Below are 18,474 nucleotides of genomic sequence, written 5' to 3' on the forward strand. Positions count from 1 at the left end.
ATCTAACAGTGAATAATCTGAGCGTGATTCTGTTCATCTGGACGTTTTCAGTGGGAGAAACGTTTCATCATCATCATCAGGTGACGTCTTCAGTCTCAGCTGACTGCAGGTTTCCTTTAAACAGGACAATGACTGAAACCAGCCCACTGAAGGAACTGGCAGGTCAGTTTGTGATCGTTAATATGCAAACTGACCTCTGACCTCTGCTATGAGTACCATTCACAGTTGATCAAAAACTGACCTCACAGCGTTCGGTGATGTACTTACGTGATGACTGAGCATGATCGAGACATTTTAACAGGGAGCACCTCTAAGACAAACTTTCTGTATGATCAGCTCAGTCGCCTACAACATCTCCAGGTTTCTGGCTTTGATCGTCAACCTGCTGCTGGGCTCTGAACACCACACACAGAACAGCCTGGAGTGTGTTGAGAGGTGAGAGGTGTCATGATGGAGGCAGATGACCATGGTCTCGTACGACGTTACATCTGTGTCCACTTGCATCCCAGTCAGGGAAGGTTGGAGGTAGTTTGTAAGAGATTACAGGATGACCCCAACCTCAGCTACAGGACCGCTCTCAGCATCGACCAAGTGTGTTTGAACTGTGTCTTCATTGTGTGTAAGAGTCTATCGTGTCTCCGTGTTTGTGTCTCCGTGTTTGTGTCTCCATGTTTGTGTCTCCATGTTCGTGTTTCCGTGTTTGTGTCTCCGTGTTTGTGTCTCCATGTTTGTGTCTCCGTGTTTGTGTCTCCGTGTTTGTGTCTCCATGTTTGTGTCTCCATGTTTGTGTTTCCATGTTTGTGTCTCCATGTTTGTGTCTCCATGTTCGTGTCTCCATGTTTGTGTCTCCATGTTTGTGTCTCCATGTTTGTGTCTCCATGTTCGTGTTTCCATGTTTGTGTCTCCATGTTTGTGTCTCCATGTTCGTGTCTCCATGTTCGTGTTTCCATGTTTGTGTCTCCATGTTTGTGTCTCCATGTTTGTGTCTCCTTGTTTGTGTCTCCATGTTCGTGTTTCCATGTTCGTGTCTCCATGTTTGTGTCTCCATGTTCGTGTTTCCATGTTTGTGTCTCCATGTTCGTGTCTCCATGTTTGTGTCTCCATGTTTGTGTCTCCATGTTCGTGTCTCCATGTTTGTGTTTCCATGTTTGTGTCTCCATGTTTGTGTCTCCATGTTTGTGTCTCCATGTTCGTGTTTCCATGTTCGTGTCTCCATGTTTGTGTCTCCATGTTCGTGTTTCCATGTTTGTGTCTCCATGTTCGTGTCTCCATGTTTGTGTCTCCATGTTTGTGTTTCCATGTTTGTGTCTCCATGTTTGTGTCTCCATGTTTGTGTCTCCATGTTTGTGTCTCCATGTTCGTGTCTCCATGTTTGTGTTTCCATGTTTGTGTTTCCATGTTTGTGTCTCCATGTTTGTGTCTCCATGTTTGTGTCTCCATGTTCGTGTTTCCATGTTCGTGTCTCCATGTTCGTGTCTCCATGTTCGTGTTTCCATGTTCGTGTTTCCATGTTTGTGTCTCCATGTTCGTGTTTCCATGTTTGTGTCTCCATGTTCGTGTTTCCATGTTTGTGTCTCCATGTTCGTGTCTCCATGTTCGTATCTCCATGTTTGTGTTTCCATGTTTGTGTCTCCATGTTCGTGTTTCCATGTTTGTGTCTCTATGTTCGTGTTTCCATGTTCGTGACTCCATGTTTGTGTCTCCATGTTTGTGTCTCCTTGTTTGTGTCTCCATGTTTGTTTTTCCATGTTTGTGTTTCCATGTTTGTGTCTCCATGTTTGTGTTTCCATGTTTGTGTCTCCATGTTTGTGTCTCCATGTTTGTGTCTCCATGTTTGTGTCTCCTTGTTTGTGTCTCCATGTTTGTTTTTCCATGTTTGTGTTTCCATGTTTGTGTCTACATGTTTGTGTCTCCATGTTTGTTTTTCCATGTTTGTGTCTACATGTTCGTGACTCCATGTTTGTGTCTCCATGTTTGTGTCTCCATGTTCGTGTCTCTGTGTTCGTGACTCCATGTTTGTGTCTCCATGTTTGTGTCTCCTTGTTTGTGTCTCCATGTTTGTGTCTCCATGTTTGTGTCTCGCTCCCTCGTCCCTTTGTGTCTTAGTCGTGTCTCTGTGTTTCCCCTGTTCCTCTCCTTGTGTCTCATCGTTGACTTCCTGTTTGTCCATCTGTTGATGTGTCCAGCCTGTGTGTCTTAAGTCTGCCTCTCAGTGTTTCCTGTTTTATTTTGACAGTCTTGCGTCCCACGTTCAGCGCTGTGGTTTTCGCCTTCCCGTCTCATTTAGTCTAATTCGTTCCAGCTGTTTTTCCGTGTGTTTCTTCCTCCTGTGTGTACACATTGTGTCATTTTCTGCAAATCTCCAGCGGTCCCTCCTTTTGATTCCAGGTTTCCTCGATAAATTCCAGTGATCTGTTTTAGTTTCCCCAGTCTAGGTTGTTCTTTGTTTATTTTGCTTTTAGCCATAATAAACCTCTTGCTTTTGGTTAAACCCAGCCTCCTCTGTCTGCTTCACTGATAAAACGTTTCCCTGTTTTTAGCGAGCATCAGATCACCTGTGCTCAGGTAACACACATGAGCCCCTCCCCTTTACCTGTGGACTGATACAAACGCTCCGTCGGTGAAGCTGCTCTGTTCATTCAGCATCTGTTCTGTTCCCTTCAGCTGAGAATCATGTGACCCAGCAGCTGTAGCACCTGTCTTTTTCCAGGTGTTCTCATATGGGCGTGGCCTGTCATGTGACACTTTCATTATGATGTATGTAACATGTTACCATAGAAACTCATACTGATATTTAGGAGCCTTCACAGAGGATGATATTTCTTATAATTGCAAAATTAGTCTCACTGTCTTGTTTTATCAAGTCTAGTTTCAGGTTACGTGACTCCGCCCACAGGTACGGGCCTCACCCAACAGTTGCACCTGTGGAATTGTTCCAGAGTGACCTCTGACCCCTGCTGTTTGCCCTCTCTCTTTTCACAGGTAGCCCACACCTGAGGTGAGGTGTGACTGTTGGTTACCATGGTGCCCAGGCCATCGTCAGGGGAGCTATGGGGGCTCCACCTGATGCCCCCCCGGATCCTGGTGGACTGCTGCCTGCCTAACGGTACACCCACGGGCGGATGTAAGCTCGGGTTTAGCTCTGTGACGTCATGATGTCGGACAACAGATGACATCATGACGTCACAGAGCTTCACTCACAGGCTTACCTTCGTCCTCCTTCAGCTCAACTGTAATATTTGTGTTTCCGTGGCGTTTCCATGGCGTTCTCATGGCGTTTCCATGACATTCCTCAGGTATGATGGTTAGCCTGGAGTGTCTGAGGGAAACTCCTCTCATCAGCATCAAGCAGCAGCTCTTCTCCGAGGCCAGGAAGTATCCCCTGTACCACCTGCTGCAGGTATACGCTCTTAACTTTGACCCCGCCCCTTCCTTCTATCTCAGTCCAACTATAAATTCCGGTCTCCGATTGGCCAGGAGGAGTCGTGCTACATCTTTGTGGGCGTGACCCAGGAGGCTGAGAGGGAGGAGTTTTACGATGAGACGAGGCGGCTGTGCGACCTGCGCCTGTTCCACCCCATCCTTAAGGTCATCGAGCCCCTCGGCAACCGCGAGGAGAAAATCCTGAACCGCGAGATCGGTAAGGGAACGCCCCATCGCATGTAATCACACTATGACCTCATAGTCAGACTCCTCCCCCCACAGGTTTCGCCATCGGGATGCCGGTCTGCGAGTTCGAGATGATGAAGGACCCGGAGGTCCAGGACTTCCGCCGTTCCATACTGAGCGTGTGCAGAGAGGCCATGGAGGAACGGGAAGGAGGGGGGGCCCACAGCCAGGCGCTCTACGTTTACCCCCCCAACGTGGAGTCCAGTCCCCAGCTGCCCCAGCACATCTATAGCAAGCTGGACAAAGGTACTGAGGGACATTATTACTGAAACACTCTCACACACACTACTGAAAAACCTTTCAGTTCAACAGGAAGTTGTTTCAGTTGAACAGGAAGTTGTTTCAGTTGAACAGGAAGTTGTTTCTTGACAAGGAAACTGAAGGAAAAACTGGTAGATTTCAAACAAACCCCTACACAGATGTCTACTCAGCAACCTGCCTAAGTGAAGCAGCTGCATTACTTATATATATTAGCCTCAGCATAAGTCAAATTTAGAATAGCAGACGGGTTATCCTGGTTATTTATTTGGCATATGTGCTTTTTGTCTTTTTTAGCAAAGAAAATCTTAAAATCATCAATAAAACCTCAGCGTTCCTCCATTTAGCACAATGATATTTACTCAAACGTATGATGTTAATAATGTCTGAGACACCCAACGCTAGATGATCCATATAAAAAATTATGATGTAATTGAAATAGTGGCACATCATTAATATTTAGGGAAATCCAAGTTTTTAAGTTGCACCAAATGCATTGTGTGATAGGGCAAAGGTTTCATTGTCATCAGTACAAAAACAACACTGATCCACCTCAAAGCCAAACCTCTTTTTAGTAATTCTGCCACAGGATTCATTTTGTTTAAAGTGTGTTTCTTTAACTTTAGGTAGAAAAGGCTATTTCATAATTGTTAGTATGCTTTATCCAGTGTATATGAAATAACTTAGAACCAATGTAACCAATGCAATGTAACCATTCAACTATGAAATATTTTGTCTTTGAAGAAACTACTAATAAATCTATTATTACATTTATCAAACAGCTGACATTGCCCTGGCAATAAATTTGGGAGCACTGATGAGAAATTATTGTATATGAAGCAGAGGCAGTGGGACCAGTTCACTAAATGTGTTATATTCTCTTTGAGTTCAGACAATATTTTTCTGAAAGGTCTGTGTAACGTGGAATGACACCGTTATCATCAACAAATCTGTTATGAATATAATCTTTTTGTTCACTCTTGAAAATTGATTTTTGATTAAGTGTTATTACCCTATTATTACATAAGGCTGAATTATGGGGAGAAGTTGTGGGTAAATCTCATTTTCCCAAAAATGCAAAGTCTGTTTTGGAAAGTTTGATATCTTGATGGGGATTTTATTTACCGCAAAATCACATTTCAAAACAAAGTCTAATCCTCCTGTTTTATTAAACAAGGATCGTGGGATCTAAGTAGAGTCTGGCTGTGACAGACAAGATTTTAACCATTTAATTCGAATGGTGCCATAAAATCAAATTCTGCAGTTTTGATACCACCTTTATTGTATTCCTTCACAAGCTGAGATCTTTCTATGTAATGGGTTTTATTCCTCCACAAAAATTGGAAAATAACGGTGTTAATATTTTTTCTCAAAGATATTTTTATTGATTTAAAGCAACAAAGATAAACAGATACACACAGAATCGTTAAACAACAGACAAGTTTCACAGTGACTGTTTGGACTGAAATATTAGAATACAGATTAATGACACACTCACATGTCTAGTAATTGCTTACACCAGTTTACCCCCCAACCATACCACTTAGAACCCCTATCCCTCAGGACAGGTAGGAAAAAAACTTAAAAAAAAAATAAAACAATAAAACAAAATAAAACAAAAAGAAAAAACAAACAAACAACAGAAAAAAACAAAAAAATATAACAAAAAGAAAAAACAAACAAAGCAAGAAAAAACAAAAAACAAACAACAGAAAAAAACAAAAAAAGAAAACAAAAAGAAAAAACAAACAAACAACAGAAAAAAACAACAAAACAAAAAGAAAAAACAAACAAACAACAAAAAACAAACAAAAAACAAAAAATAAAACAAAAAGAAAAAACAAACAAAGCAAGAAAAAAGAAAAAACAAACAAACAACAGAAAAAAACAAAAAATAAAACAAAAAGAAAAAACAAACAAACAACAGAAAAAAAACAAAAAACAAAAAGAAAAAACAAACAAACAACAGAAAAAAACAAAAAAGAAAAAGAAAAACAAACAAACAACAGAAAAAAACAAAAAACAAAAAGAAAAAACAAACAAACAACAGAAAAAAACAAAAAAATAAAACAAAAAGAAAAAACAAACAAAGCAAGAAAAAAACAAAAAAGAAAACAAAAAGAAAAAACAAACAAAGCAAGAAAAAAGAAAAAACAAACAAACAACAGAAAAAAACAAAAAAAGAAAACAAAAAGAAAAAACAAACAAACAACAGAAAAAAACAACAAAACAAAAAGAAAAAACAAACAAACAACAGAAAAAAAACAAAAAAGAAAACAAAAAGAAAAAACAAACAAACAACAGAAAAAAAACAAAAAACAAAAAGAAAAAACAAACAAACAACAGAAAAAAACAAAAAAGAAAACAAAAAGAAAAAACAAACAAACAACAGAAACCCCCCCCCCCAAAAAACCACACACACGAAAATAAAAAATACAAAAAAACCATTGCAAATACAACAACAAAAAATAAGACAAACACACATGACTAGAAAAAAAAAAATAACAACATTTTTCTGTGTTAATGTTTTTAGAGGAGATATATAGAAAGTGACGAGGATAAATCAATTTGGAGATGCCTTCAGCTTTAGATGGGACGTTTCTGCCAAAAATAGCGAGTCTCTGATTAACCAGTGGCTGAGTGATTTCTTCATCTCCATGATACAGTTACAAATATTAGTGTCTTCTCTGCTAATTAGGTTTTTTAGATATTATCAGCCCTATATATTTAACTTTAGATTCAACTGTAACCAAAGCTATTGAGGAGTCAGAGCTTGTTCACATTTTTTGATACTGAGAGATAAACGAGAAGCTTTAGTTTTCTCTACCGCGTATTTATCTTTCAAAAAAATAGATGTATCATCTGTGAATTGACTTATTTTGAAGTCTTTATTAAAAATTGATATTCCTTGTATGTCGTTAGAATTTTTGATTAACAGTGTTAAGTTGCCAATATAAAAAGCTTAGGGAAACAAGACATGCTTGCCGAATTCCCTGTTGCACCTTGAATCCATTCAAGGAAGCTACAGTGTTGTTAAGTAATGCGTCTGCTTCACTTAGGCTACAAGCCCAACCCCCAGGCACTGGACCAGTACCAGTCTGTGAGTCATTTGGGTCGCAAGAGTCGAGGCTTTCAGGGTTTTTATCGTTTTTTATTTTTATATCGTTTATATTGTTAACTCGGTTTCCCTGGGTCTTTTCCCGTGTGTTATGAATAAATCTGTTTTTTGGTTTTATTTTACTGTATTTATGCGAGACACCTTAAAGTAGTGTGTGAGAGCGTTTCAGTAATAATGTCCCTTACGGCACCTCATACTCCTGTACCTGTCTACCTGTCACACACCTGTCTCACTGGGCCCAGAACCTGCTTACCTGTTTCACTCTCTATACCTGTCTGACTTCCTGTACCTGTGCAGGGCGCCTGATTGTGACCATCTGGGTGATCGTGTCTCCATCGAACTCCAAACAGAAGTACACCTTGAAGGTAAACCTGGACACTGAGCTGGTTCCTGAAACAATCAGAACAGGAAGTGAGGTAGTCACCAGGTGTGTGTGTGTGTGCAGGTTAGTCATGACAGTCTACCTGAGCAGCTGATCGCCGAGTCCATCAGGAAGAAAAGCCGATCGATGCACCTTTCACCTCAGCAGCTCCGCCTCTGCGTTCAGGAGTACCAGGGCCAGTACATCCTTAAGGTACGCCTGTCTGTCTGTGTCTACCTGTCTGCCTCCACCCCTGACGACTCACCTGTCCCCCTCCCTGTGTGCCTCTCAGGTGTGTGGCTGCGATGAGTACCTGCTGGAGAAGTTTCCTCTCAGTCAGTATAAGGTAACAGCTGATCCTGTCACAGTTTGTCCTACACCTGACCCACCTGCTGCCCATAGTTCACATTAATCCCGTACAGGACAGGTGAGACTGTCCAACGTGAGCTTAAAGTGTCCTCCAGGATTAGGTGATCTTCAGTTCCTCACCTGTGTGTCTGCAGTACATCCGCTCCTGCATCATCGTGGGACGTCTTCCTCACCTGATGCTCGTGTCCAAAGACAGCCTCTACTCTCAGCTTCCCGCCTCGGGCTTCGTCACGCCTTCCTACAGGTATGGCCGTCACAGGTGTCACACCTGCAGGTATCACAGGACACAGGAGGTGACTTGAGCTGTGTGTGTTTCAGCCGTCGGACTCCTCAGCCGTCTCCCTGTCCAGGAGGAGGCGACGGTTCTCCTCCTCGCTCCTTGTGGGCCTTCAACACTCTGCTGAGAGTCCGGCTGCTCTGCGCCACGTACGTGAACGTGAACATCAGAGACATCGATAAGGTGAGTCGGTACTCGATGCCTGGACCTGCTGCATCACATGTGGGGTCTGATCGAGCATCAGCCCTGACTCCAGTGATTATTACGTGCTTTGAGAAGCTTTAATGTTCAAAGAAGGACTCACAGGGTCGTAGCAGGAGGAGCTCCAGGACTCTGGAGAGAGGGAGGACTGGGGGTCGGTTCACTGGACTGGATTAGATGTCTGGATGTTTGGGTGGATGGTTGGATCAGATCAAAACATCGGATTTTGTTGTGTGTGTGTAGATCTATGTGAGGACAGGGATCTATCACGGAGGAGAGCCGCTGTGTGACAACGTCAACACCCAGAGAGTGCCCTGCTCCAACCCCAGGTACGACACACCCAAACACACACCTTAAAACATCTCCTCCTGTCGTTCCTTTTACCTGCCTGTCTGTTCAGCTAACTCTTACCTGTCTGTCAGGTGGAATGAGTGGCTGACCTATGACATCTACCTGGCTGACCTCCCTCGTTCAGCCAGACTCTGCCTGTCTATCTGCTCTGTGAAGGGAAGGAAAGGAGCTAAGGAGGTAGGAAAGAAGGGAGTACAGGTGATCTGTGTAGTAAGACTGCCTGGTTGAACCTGTCTCAGGTCGTTTCTCAGTACTCAAGTACGCAAGTCCGTACTCGTCCCCCTCGTACTTCTGAAGTTCCCACGGGAATCTGGAGTTCCTGAGAACTGGAGGACGCGGCGATCGTTCTGATGTTGGAACGGGCGTGTACTTGATGACATCACAGCTCAGCTCCATTGTTTCCACTGTCACCGCCCTTTAATTTAACTGTGATTGATATGCGCAATGAAAATTACATATGATATAAAAGACTGCACAAAGTAATAGATTTCTTTAAGGAAAAAATCTTTTTAAAGTATTTGGCAAAATTCCCTTTTACATATCATCTGCTTCACAGTCAGATGTGAACAGCTAAAAGCAGCACACACGTATGCACAGTTCATGCTGCTTATTCAATAGAAACAAAGAGGTTAGAAAGCTTTTATTTTATTTTAGTAGATACTTAAACCTACCACAGACAGCTGCTGGGGTTTGGAAGAGAACTGAACTAATACTTCAATCAGATCATTGTTGGAGCAGCTGTCAAGATCTCCTCGTGTCAACATGCTGTTTTTGTTTCCTCCTGGATTTAATTATTTTTATTGTTAGATTCAATTCAGAGTCAGCTGTTTAAATAAGAACAGCACATTTTACATCAGGTGAAATGACCATCGATGCATGCTTGATAGAAGGGGAGGAGCCAGGACACATCCTCTGTCTCACCTGTCTCACAGGAGCACTGCCCTCTGGCCTGGGGGAATGTAAACCTGTTTGACTACAAGGACATCCTGGTCTGTGGTAAGGTGGCTCTCAGCCTGTGGCCCGTTCCCCACGGCCTAGAGGACCTGCTCAACCCCATTGGAGTCGCGGGTTCAAATCCCAACAAGGTACCCAACGAGTTCTCTCAGACAGTAGAAATGTGTCTGATCCTGAAGTAAGTATATAATGATGGTGTTGTGGTCTGCAGGAGACCCCCTGCGTGGAGCTGGAGTTCTCCTGGTTCAATCAGATCGTTGTTTTTCCTGACGAGCAGCAGATTGAAGAGCACGCCAACTGGACCATCAGCAGAGAGCTGGGCTACAACTACTGCCACGGCCTGGTAACTACAACATTAAAAACTCCCTCTCTGTCCCCTGAGGTTTGGTGTGTGTGTGTGAAATCCTACAGACCACGTCCTCTACAGAGGTCCTCTACAGAGGTCCACTACAGAGGTCCACTACAGAGGTCCTCTACAGTGGTCCTCTACAGAGGTCCTCTACAGAGGTCCACTACCAGAGGTCCTCTACAGTGGTCCACTACAGAGGTCTTCTACAAAGATCCTCTACAAAGATCCTCTACAGAGGTCCTCTATAAAGATCCTCTACAGAGGTCCTCTACAAAGATCCTCTACCAGAGGTCTTCTACAGAGGTCCTCTACCAGAGGTCCTCTGCAAAGGTCCTCTACAAAGATCCTCTACAAAGATCCTCTACAGAGGTCCTCTACAGAGGTCCTCTACAAAGATCCTCTACAGAGGTCCTCTAAAAAGATCCTCTACAAAGATCCTCTACAGAGGTCCTCTAAAAAGATCCTCTACAGAGGTCCTCTACAAAGATCCTCTACAAAGATCCTCTACAGAGGTCCTCTGCAAAGATCCTCTACAGAGGTCCTCTACAAAGATCCTCTACAAAGATCCTCTACAGAGATCCTCTGCAAAGATCCTCTACAGAGGTCCTCTGCAAAGATCCTCTACAGAGGTCCTCTACAAAGATCCTCTACAAAGGTCCTCTACAAAGATCCTCTACAGAGGTCCTCTGCAAAGATCCTCTACAGAGGTCCTCTGCAAAGATCCTCTACAGAGGTCCTCTACAAAGATCCTCTGCAAAGATCCTCTACAGAGGTCCTCTGCAAAGATCCTCTACAGAGGTCCTCTGCAAAGATCCTCTACAGAGGTCCTCTACAAAGATCCTCTACAAAGGTCCTCTACAAAGATCCTCTACAGAGGTCCTCTACAAAGATCCTCTACAAAGATCCTCTACAGAGGTCCTCTGCAAAGATCCTCTACAGAGATCCTCTACAGAGATCCTCTACAAAGATCCTCTACAGAGATCCTCTACAAAGATCCTCTACAGAGGTCCTCTGCAAAGATCCTGTACAGAGGTCCTCTGCAAAGATCCTCTACAGAGGTCCTCTACAAAGATCCTCTACAAAGATCCTCTACAGAGGTCCTCTGCAAAGATCCTCTACAGAGGTCCTCTACAAAGATCCTCTACAAAGATCCTCTACAGAGGTCCTCTACAAAGATCCTCTACAAAGATCCTCTACAGAGGTCCTCTACAAAGATCCTCTACAGAGGTCCTCTACAAAGATCCTCTACAAAGATCCTCTACAGAGGTCCTCTACAAAGATCCTCTACAAAGATCCTCTACAGAGGTCCTCTACAAAGATCCTCTACAGAGATCCTCTACAGAGATCCTCTACAAAGATCCTCTACAGAGGTCCTCTACAAAGATCCTCTACAAAGATCCTCTACAGAGATCCTCTACAAAGATCCTCTACAAAGATCCTCTACAGAGGTCCTCTACCAGAGGTTCTCTACAAAGATCCTCTACAGAGGTCCTCTACCAGAGGTCCTCTACAGAGGTCCACTATCTATCGGTAGTGGTTTCCTGTGTGCTCTCCTTCCATTAACAGTGCTCTTCTTCGGGGTCTTCCTCAAACTGAACACAGTTGCTTTCCAGCTGTTCTCCAGCTGTTTTGCCTTTGGCTTCTTTTTGCCTCTTTGGGAATTGTGGTGTAATCTTTATAGGTTTCATCTCGACCGAAGAGCAGCAGCAGTCCTGTGCAGTTTGTGTTTCCGATGTTGTTGTGTGTTTTAGTTTGTCAGTGTTTACCTGTGACTCAGATCCAAATACAGAAGACTCAGCGATTGCCTCAGACTACCTGTCTCTCACCCGTCTCTCACCCGTCTCTCACCTCTCCCTCAGAGCAGCCGTTTGGCCTGCGACAGCAGTGTTTCATCAGGCGATGCCGAGCAGCTTCGCTCTCTCTGCTCCAAAGATCCGCTGTACGAGCTCTCGGAGCAGGAGAAGGACTTCCTCTGGAGACACAGGTGAGAATGAATGTAATGGAGTGAACACCCTGCAGGTGTGTTTTTGGAGGCATGTCCTCTGAACGCTGTGACGTTCTGAACCCACAGTTAAACCTCTGATCCAGGAATATTTGAACAGGTCTAAATAGTCCCAGATTTACCTAACGTGATCTTTGACACAGAAACTTTCTAGACCTTTCTGTCTGTCTGATTTTAGATGTCTGGCAGCTTCACGTGACTCTCTCTGTTTGTGCATGTTCCTGTCCACCTGCCTTGTCTACCTGTCTCTCCCCATTTGTCTACCTGTGTCTCTGCCTGTCTGTATCTCTGCAGACATTACTGTGTAAACATCCCAGAGTCTCTCCCTAAGCTGCTTCTTTCTGTCAAATGGAACTCCAGAGACGAAGTTTCTCAGGTACCGAACTTCCCATCACAGTCCGGGAAAAATGCTTCAAACCCTCACTTTGACTCACCTGTCTCTCTGTCACCTGTCCCCTCCCTCAGATGTACTGTCTGTTGAAGGAGTGGCCTCTGATGGAGCCTGAGTCGGCTCTCGAGTTGTTGGACTGTAACTTTCCCGACCCGATGGTCCGAGAGTTTGCGCTGCGCTGCCTTGTGCAGGGCCTGACGGATGACAAGCTGTCGCAGTACCTGTTGCAACTTGTACAGGTGCGTGTGGTAATGGTAAATGGTCTGCACACCGGCTGCTGTGTGCCTCACACAGGTTCCTCTGCAGCACACTGCAGACACACCTGGACTCCTCACCTGTCTGTGTACTGTCACATACATACACTTATCTTTCGTCTTTTGTCTCGTGGTCTTTTCTGCAGGTGTTGAAGTATGAGATGTACCTGGACAATCCTTTGGCCCGTTTCCTGATAAAGAAAGCTCTGACCAATCAGAGGATAGGGCACTTCTTCTTCTGGCACCTGAAGTGAGTGCAAATGTCCTGGTGTTTACCTGAGGGATCGAACACGTCTGTTTGGCCATTTTTAATCTAACAGGAAGTGTTCTCACAGGTCAGAGATGCACAACAAGACGGTTTCCCGACGCTTCGGTCTGCTGCTGGAAGCTTTCTGCAGAGCCTGCGGGATGTACCTGAAGCACCTGAACAGACAGGTGAGCCCTGACACACCTGGTCTTCTGAGTCCAGTTCAACATGAGCTCCTTATCTAGTTTTTCTTAACCTAAGACCATCACCACACAACAAAAGTGTCTCTCAGCCCAGGATTTATCAGTCTACCTGTGAGATAGTTCACAGGAACCAGGAAGCCAATCAGAAGCATGGACACATACTCACAGGAAGTATCATCCTGGAACAATATTAGGAGGTTAAAAGCTTCTCTCACCTGGTCGTTCGGTGTATAACTGAGCTACTAACACACCTGTGTGTGTGTGTGTGTGTGTGCAGGTAGAGGCCATGGATAAACTGGTGAATCTGACCGACACACTGAAGCAGGAGAAGAAGGACGAGACTCAGAAAGTATGAAAACAAACAAAGCAACTTAAATCTGACTTGTGATTGGCTGACGGTGACGTGTGTTTCTGTACTGCGATTGGTTGTCAGACTCAGATGAAGTTTCTGGTTGAGCACATGTCTCGTCCAGATTACATGGAAGCTCTGCAGGGATTCGTCTCTCCACTGAATCCAGTTCACCAGCTGGGAAACCTCAGGTAGGCATAACTGGTTAAATAACTGCAGGACTTTCTACCTGACCGATCAGTGTGTGTGACTATGACTAAGATCAGTGTGGATATTTATAGCTCTTGGTAGTGAAATATGTTTTTCTAAATATAAAAGTGATTCATCTGCATATTGACTGACTTTAAGTGTTTTATTCTTTAAAGAGCTTCCTGACTGCATCAGCGTGTTTTCAGCAACAAAGTAAAACAATGTTTAAAAAGTGTCGTGTGCTTTTAGGCTGGAGGAGTGCAGGATCATGTCCTCGGCAAAGCGCCCCCTGTGGCTGAACTGGGAAAACCCTGACATCATGTCCGAGCTTCTCTTCGCCAACAACGAGATCATCTTCAAGAACGGAGATGGTAACGAGTTCGGCGCTAACTGTATTACTGCTGTTTACAGCTGTGCCAGGGCACTGTGGGTAACGTAGTGTGTTCTGTTACAGACCTGCGTCAGGATATGCTAACGTTGCAGATTATTAAAATCATGGAGAACATCTGGCAGAACCAGGGTCTGGACCTGCGGTGAGAACCCGTCACATTAGCTGTGACGTCACACCAACACCTGGCTAACGGAGCGTGTGTTTGTGTATTAGCATGTTGCCCTATGGATGCCTCTCCATCGGTGACTGCGTGGGTCTGATCGAGGTTGTGAAGAACAGCTTCACCATCATGCAGATTCAGTGCAAGGGAGGCCTGAAGGGGGCGCTGCAGTTCAACTCCAACACGCTGCATCACTGGATCAAAGACAAGAACCGCGGCGAAGCGTGAGCACTCCCCTCTGCACACCTGTTTGCATGAACACCTGTCCGCCCTCTGCTCACTTCCTGTCTGTCCCACAGGTACGATCGGGCCATCGACCTGTTCACGCGCTCGTGTGCTGGTTACTGCGTTGCCACGTTCATCCTGGGAATCGGAGACCGCCACAACTCCAACATTATGGTGAAAGAGAATGGACAGGTGAGCCTCTGACCCCACGCCCTGACAGCGCTTCCTGGGACTGCAGCCGCCTAACTCTTTGTCTGCCTCCTCCAGCTGTTCCACATTGACTTTGGTCACTTCCTGGATCACAAGAAGAAGAAATTTGGCTACAAGAGGGAGCGTGTACCCTTTGTCCTTACTCAGGACTTCCTCATCGTCATTAGCAAAGGCATCCAGGAGTCCACCAAGACCAAGGAGTTCGAGAGGTGCCCTGTCCCTCCTCTTTGCACCTCCTCCTGTCTCCCTCTGAGCCCGCCTCACTCTCTGTCTACCTGTTTAGGTTCCAGGAGATGTGCTACAAAGCATACCTCGCCATCCGTCAGCACGCCAGCCTCTTCATCAATCTCTTCTCCCTTATGCTGGGTTGCGGGATGCCTGAACTGCAGAGCTTTGATGACATTGCCTACCTGAGGAAAACCCTGGCCCTGGGTAAGACTGGAGTGACGGACGGGCAGGAGACAGGTGGTGTTATGATGCTGTAGATGTCTAGAACTCCACCAATCCATGGTGGCAGCAGAGTGCCTGTTCTAAGCAACCATCTCCTGCCCATCACAGAGACTCAGTTCAGTACTTGGAATTGTCTGTAATCTGTCTGTCTGTAACCCGTCTGTCTGTAACCCGTCTGTCTGTAACCCATCTGTCTGTAATCCGTCTGTCTGTAACCCGTCTGTCTCTAAGCCGTCTGTCTGTAACCCGTCTGTCTGTAACCCGTCTGTCTCTAAGCCGTCTGTCTGTAACCCGTCTGTCTGTAACCCGTCTGTCTGTAACCCGTCTGCCTGTAACCCGTCTGTCTGTAACCCGTCTGTCTGTAACCCATCTGTCTCTAAGCCGTCTGTCTGTAACCCGTCTGTCTGTAACCCATCTGTCTCTAAGCCGTCTGTCTGTAACCCGTCTGTCTGTAACCCGTCTGTCTGTAACCCGTCTGTCTGTAACCCATCTGTCTCTAAGCCGTCTGTCTGTAACCCGTCTGTCTGTAACCCGTCTGTCTCTAAGCCGTCTGTCTGTAACCCGTCTGTCTGTAACCCGTCTGTCTGTAATCCGTCTGTCTGTAACCCATCTGTCTCTAAGCCGTCTGTCTGTAACCCGTCTGTCTGTAACCCGTCTGTCTCTAAGCCGTCTGTCTGTAACCTGTCTGTCTGTAACCCGTCTGCCTGTAACCCGTCTGTCTGTAACCCGTCTGTCTCTAAGCCATCTGTCTATAAACCGGGCTGTCTAAGGCCAATTCATGGGCTGCATCCTCCTGAGGACCCGGCCTTCGCGGTCTACGTGGGCCGGGTCCTCAGAAGGTCGGGTAGGCCGGAAGTAAACGGCTGTGGAATTGAACGATCTAGCCTTCTGATTAGCGTCACCGCTGTCTCGGTGGAGTTTAATAAACTCTGCGTAAATTGCCGACCATCTCACACTTCTGTTTAATCAGTTTTCTGTTTGACGTTTATTCAGCTGTGTGAAAACCACCCGGGGGATTAATAAAGTTTTATCTAATCTAATCTAATAACTTTGATCTCAGCCAAACCGATTTACTCACGAACAAATAAAACACTGAAAAAGCCCAACAATAACATTTTTAGGTTGTCTAAGTGACTGATATATTACGTTTAACCCGAGCAGCGAAACTCCGCGGTGATCTGAAAATGATGTGCCGGGAGTTGTGCCGTTCTCGGCGGCTTCAGTGACCCTCGAGCTCCCGGCGAGCTATCGAGCTGGTGGGTAACAGACGTCTCCGAAAACGTCGAAGCACTTTTGCAAATATGTGATATCTTGATAAACCGAGCAGATGTTTGAAGTTTACACAGCTACTTTCTCGCCTGAAAATATGTTAAAAGTTTATTTTTGGGGGGGTCCTTTTGTCCCTCTGTGGGGGGAAACTCCCACTAGGTTTATATCTGGGACTCTCCACCATTTGACCTTAGAACTGAAGAAGCTTCTCGGATGAAGGTGAAACGTCTTCAAGTAACTTAAAGAAGTCCAGACGCTTTTCTTTCCAAGCTCCTTAGATTAATACCAGTCATTTTAAAACTTAGTAGCTGCCGCCATTGTTGGAAACTGGAGTTTGGCTGGGCTATGAATTCTGGGATATGGTAGGCCACGAAGGACACACCCGACCCATCCTTCAAATTCGGGGAAAAGGAGGACGCATTTGTCGGCTGCATTCGGAGGAGTCTACGAATTTGGACAGCCTTCGGCGCGACGCTGTGACGTAATCGGTCTACAAATGCGTCCTCAGGAGGAAGCAGCCCATGAATTTGGACACGAGCTGTAAGTCTTTTCTTTAACCAGTCTGTCTCTAACCCATTTGTCTGTCATTCAGAGAAGAGCCAGCAGGAGGCACTGGAGTACTTCACCAAGCAGATGAACGACGCTCACCACGGCGGCTGGAGCACGAAGATGGACTGGATCTTCCACACCATAAGACACATGCCCAATGAGCACTGACGCACCCACCCACACACCCACACTGGTGTGTTTGTTTACTGCACTACTGTGATGATTATGATACTAATGATGATGATGATGATGATGACAGACTCGTCATCTGATGTCATAGATTTTCTTTAAAGGTTTTTTGTCCTTGTGTCTTTTGGACGGTTGTCATAGAAACATGAATCTCAGGGTCAAAGGTCAGAGGGGTTTTGAAGATGCCAAAGGCAGGCTGGGAAAAAATGACGATGCTGATGATGAAGGTGACGGTGATGTCACAAAAGTCTTCCAATCGGTGCTACTGTTAGCTTGTTAGCTGCTGTGCTTTTCAAAAAGAGTCAAACTTTATTGAGTGAAATTTTATTGACAAGCAGCTGTAACTTTATAAAATGTTATTTTTGAGTGACATAACTTTATTGAAACCAGCAAAGTGAACACTGTGGTCACTGTGAGAGCAATAAAACTTCCAATAACCAATCAATATTTAGATGATGACAATCAGGAGTTCTGACCAGTAAGAAGGCAGAGCTGACCAGCTGTGGGCGGAGTCATCGTGATGATGCAGTCTAGAGACTGAAGTTACCTTCAGAGTTTATTGGAAGTATCTTTTGGAGTATTTTGTTGATTTGAACCCACTTAAACAGATTTTTACGATCAGCATATCATCCTCGTTAATCAGGGATCAAAGTACTCGACAATCTGAACCAATCAGCTGCTGCCGTTAGCCCTTAGCTAGTCTACTTAGCATTGTTAGCTGTTGGCTCATGAGTCATGCTGAGATAGTTAGCATTAGCCTGTTAGCTATTAGATAGCTGAGTTGTTGCACTGGATAAAGGAACTGTGGGTAGGTTTAGTTACCATAGTGAAAACCCCGTCCCTCTAATCTCATTGGCTGCCAGTTCCTAGGGCGGGGCTACATTCAAATAGTTTTATGTCAAGGTGAGAGATCAAAGCCCCGCCCCCTGCTGCATGCTAATCATTCATTGCTGACATCATCGACTGTGATGGTTACTATAGTGACTGATAACACACGGGGAGATGTGATGTGTTTGTTTCCATGTGATCAGTATTGATTGTTTTCTGATGTATTAATGATTTTTAACTAATTGGTTTCTTCATGTATTGATTAGTGATGTTATTGATTCTTCTTGACCCTCTGACATAGGAGAGCAGGTCACCTGAAGGGCGGAGCCTGATGTTATAACACCATGCCCAGGTGTTAAAGCACTTATTGATCAGTGTTATTATGGATTATTGTTGTTTCAAAATAAAAGTTTAACTGGTGTACTGTGTGTGTGTGTGTGTGTGCTTTACTCACCTGAGACATGTTCAGTTCCTCTGACGTCCAGCAGGTGCTGCTGTGACTTTTGAGTTCTAACTGCTCTTTTTTTTTAAATGAAATAAATAAAACTAAAATAATACGATATTTCACCGTATTTCAAATCAAATAAATGCAAATAACTCTGGGTATTAATCAATCCATGATATATGACATCTTCAAGCAACTTAAAGAAGTCCAGACACT

General features: G+C 44.7%; 1 protein-coding gene across 1 annotated transcript in view; it reads left to right on the plus strand.

Annotated features, from left to right (window-relative positions):
* Nucleotides 1-18,234, plus strand: part of LOC102790248 (phosphatidylinositol 4,5-bisphosphate 3-kinase catalytic subunit alpha isoform-like) — a 21,786-nt gene extending 3,552 nt beyond the window's left edge. The window contains exons 2-28 of the mRNA XM_087831295.1: nucleotides 2,983-3,106; nucleotides 3,297-3,400; nucleotides 3,478-3,640; nucleotides 3,706-3,915; nucleotides 7,343-7,410; nucleotides 7,491-7,619; nucleotides 7,699-7,752; nucleotides 7,910-8,019; nucleotides 8,094-8,235; nucleotides 8,497-8,582; nucleotides 8,676-8,781; nucleotides 9,537-9,689; nucleotides 9,770-9,901; nucleotides 11,767-11,891; nucleotides 12,204-12,285; nucleotides 12,375-12,539; nucleotides 12,701-12,804; nucleotides 12,890-12,989; nucleotides 13,282-13,353; nucleotides 13,438-13,544; nucleotides 13,792-13,913; nucleotides 13,997-14,075; nucleotides 14,147-14,317; nucleotides 14,393-14,510; nucleotides 14,586-14,737; nucleotides 14,812-14,960; nucleotides 16,840-18,234. Of these exons, the coding sequence (XP_087687421.1) occupies nucleotides 3,022-3,106; nucleotides 3,297-3,400; nucleotides 3,478-3,640; nucleotides 3,706-3,915; nucleotides 7,343-7,410; nucleotides 7,491-7,619; nucleotides 7,699-7,752; nucleotides 7,910-8,019; nucleotides 8,094-8,235; nucleotides 8,497-8,582; nucleotides 8,676-8,781; nucleotides 9,537-9,689; nucleotides 9,770-9,901; nucleotides 11,767-11,891; nucleotides 12,204-12,285; nucleotides 12,375-12,539; nucleotides 12,701-12,804; nucleotides 12,890-12,989; nucleotides 13,282-13,353; nucleotides 13,438-13,544; nucleotides 13,792-13,913; nucleotides 13,997-14,075; nucleotides 14,147-14,317; nucleotides 14,393-14,510; nucleotides 14,586-14,737; nucleotides 14,812-14,960; nucleotides 16,840-16,964 (3,213 nt within the window). The 5' untranslated portion in view covers nucleotides 2,983-3,021 and the 3' untranslated portion in view covers nucleotides 16,965-18,234. The remainder of the gene's footprint in view (nucleotides 1-2,982; nucleotides 3,107-3,296; nucleotides 3,401-3,477; nucleotides 3,641-3,705; nucleotides 3,916-7,342; nucleotides 7,411-7,490; nucleotides 7,620-7,698; nucleotides 7,753-7,909; nucleotides 8,020-8,093; nucleotides 8,236-8,496; nucleotides 8,583-8,675; nucleotides 8,782-9,536; nucleotides 9,690-9,769; nucleotides 9,902-11,766; nucleotides 11,892-12,203; nucleotides 12,286-12,374; nucleotides 12,540-12,700; nucleotides 12,805-12,889; nucleotides 12,990-13,281; nucleotides 13,354-13,437; nucleotides 13,545-13,791; nucleotides 13,914-13,996; nucleotides 14,076-14,146; nucleotides 14,318-14,392; nucleotides 14,511-14,585; nucleotides 14,738-14,811; nucleotides 14,961-16,839) is intronic.
* Nucleotides 18,235-18,474: the final 240 nt, after the last annotated feature.

This window comes from Neolamprologus brichardi, chromosome 3 (assembly GCF_056152115.1).
Source record: "Neolamprologus brichardi isolate AB-2024 chromosome 3, ASM5615211v1, whole genome shotgun sequence".
NCBI lineage: Eukaryota > Metazoa > Chordata > Actinopteri > Cichliformes > Cichlidae > Neolamprologus > Neolamprologus brichardi.